Below are 1,745 nucleotides of genomic sequence, written 5' to 3' on the forward strand. Positions count from 1 at the left end.
AGTTTCTTGATATCTGCAGATTGCAATCAATCAATCATCTTACTCCAGAAGGCCTAAAGTTGCTTTTATTTCCTTTTACTCTTAAAGATGATGCTAAACGTTGGTTGTATTCTTTACCTGCAGGAATCATCACCAATTGGAATGAGATGACCTCGAAGTTCTTGAAACAATTCTTCCCTGCGCAACTCACGAAGAAGCTAAGGAGGGAGATTCAGAACTTCACTCAAAAGGATGGTGACACTCTCTATGAGGCATGGGAAGAGTTTCAGGAACTTCAGAGGAAGTGCCCTCATCATGGAATTTCTTTGGACGAGTTAGTTCAAGCTTTTTATGAGGGACTTGACAACACCAACAAGGGTATGGTGGACTCTGCATGTGGATGCACGTTTATGAACAAGACCGGACGGCAAGCATATAACTTGATTGAAGACTTGGCGGATAACAATCGTCAATTCAGCACCAAGAACCCAAGGAAGTCGGCAGGAGGCCGTGGTGGTGTCTATGACATTGAAACTCGGAATCAAATGATCACGTTGGATAGGAAGCTTGATGTCTTGGTCAAGGCTTTCAATGGTTCGAATCTTGGCAACCAAGCTTGTGGAATTTGCTCACTTTCGGATCACTCTACAGATTCATGTCCGAATGGTGCTATGAGTGAGGAGGAGTTGAACTTTATGGGACAACAGAGGCAACGTTATGACCCATATTCGAACACTTACAATCCTGGAATTAGAGATCATCCAAATTTTCGGTGGAGTAACAACAATGCTCAACCGGCCAATATGCACGGTCAAGGACCTCGTCCTTCAGGTTTGTTTGTGAGGCCTCAGGTACCTCAAGGTTTTGTTCCTAACTCTTCTAATTTCGTGCCTAATAATGCCAATGTTCAAAGTTCAAATAACAATGCTAGTTCTTCTACTCCTAATTATGATGAAATCTTGAAGTCCCTTGCTCAAGGGCAACAGAACTTAACATCTGCAACTCAAGCTTTAGTGACAGGTCAACAGGCTAATTCTAAAGAGATCACGGAGCTCAAGAAGCAGATGGGCCAGGTTATCGATTTCATGGGTAAAATCCATGAAAGTGGAAAGTTGCCAGGCCAAACCTTGCCAAACCCGAATGCCGGACAATTCAAGATCGTTACAACTAGGAGTGGTCGCGTCTTTGAAGAACCTTTGTTGAAGAAGTCGGAGCCTTCTAAGGAAGGTGAGGCCGAGAGCATATTGATGCAAGATGACGAAGACATTGAAGAGGTTTATGTTCGAGAAGCAGCCGGACAAAGAGGCCGTGCCTCAGTCCGAGAGAGAGACCAACCGTGCAGCAGTTCCTGCCGAGAAGAAGAAGTTGCAAGAAGCCGAGCCTCTTGCAGTCCCTGCTGATCCGAAACCGACTCAAGCCGTGCTTGAGAAAGGTAAGTCTTCTAGCTCTAATGGTTTAGTTTCTACTAATGTCCATGCTCGTGCCCCTTTCCCCAACAGGTTTGCTAAATCAAAGCACGATGAAGCTGATCATGCAATGATTGAGTTATTCAAGAAGGTGGAAGTAAACATGCCATTGCTTGAGTGCATTCAACAAAATCCAAAGTATGCGAAATTCTTGAAAGAGTTATGCACCAACAAGAGGCTACCACGAGAGAAGGATGTAGCGGTAATGAATGAAACCATCTCTGCGGTTTTTCAAATGAAACTACCACCTAAGCTCAAGGATCCAGGGAGTTTTTCGATTCCATGCACCATTGGTACTCA

The 1,745-nt window shown here is 44.2% G+C and overlaps 1 protein-coding gene across 1 annotated transcript; it reads left to right on the forward strand.

The window, feature by feature from the left end:
• Positions 1 to 123: 123 nt before the first annotated feature.
• On the forward strand, positions 124 to 1,738 carry LOC101299630 (the record flags this gene model as incomplete). Its single annotated transcript, XM_004309351.1, has 2 exons — positions 124 to 1,315; positions 1,479 to 1,738. Coding segments are annotated over 2 exons (1,452 nt in total), but the record flags the coding sequence as incomplete, so codon positions are not given.
• Positions 1,739 to 1,745: the final 7 nt, after the last annotated feature.

This window comes from Fragaria vesca, unplaced genomic scaffold, assembly GCF_000184155.1.
Source record: "Fragaria vesca subsp. vesca unplaced genomic scaffold, FraVesHawaii_1.0 scf0512168, whole genome shotgun sequence".
Taxonomy (NCBI): domain Eukaryota; kingdom Viridiplantae; phylum Streptophyta; class Magnoliopsida; order Rosales; family Rosaceae; genus Fragaria; species Fragaria vesca.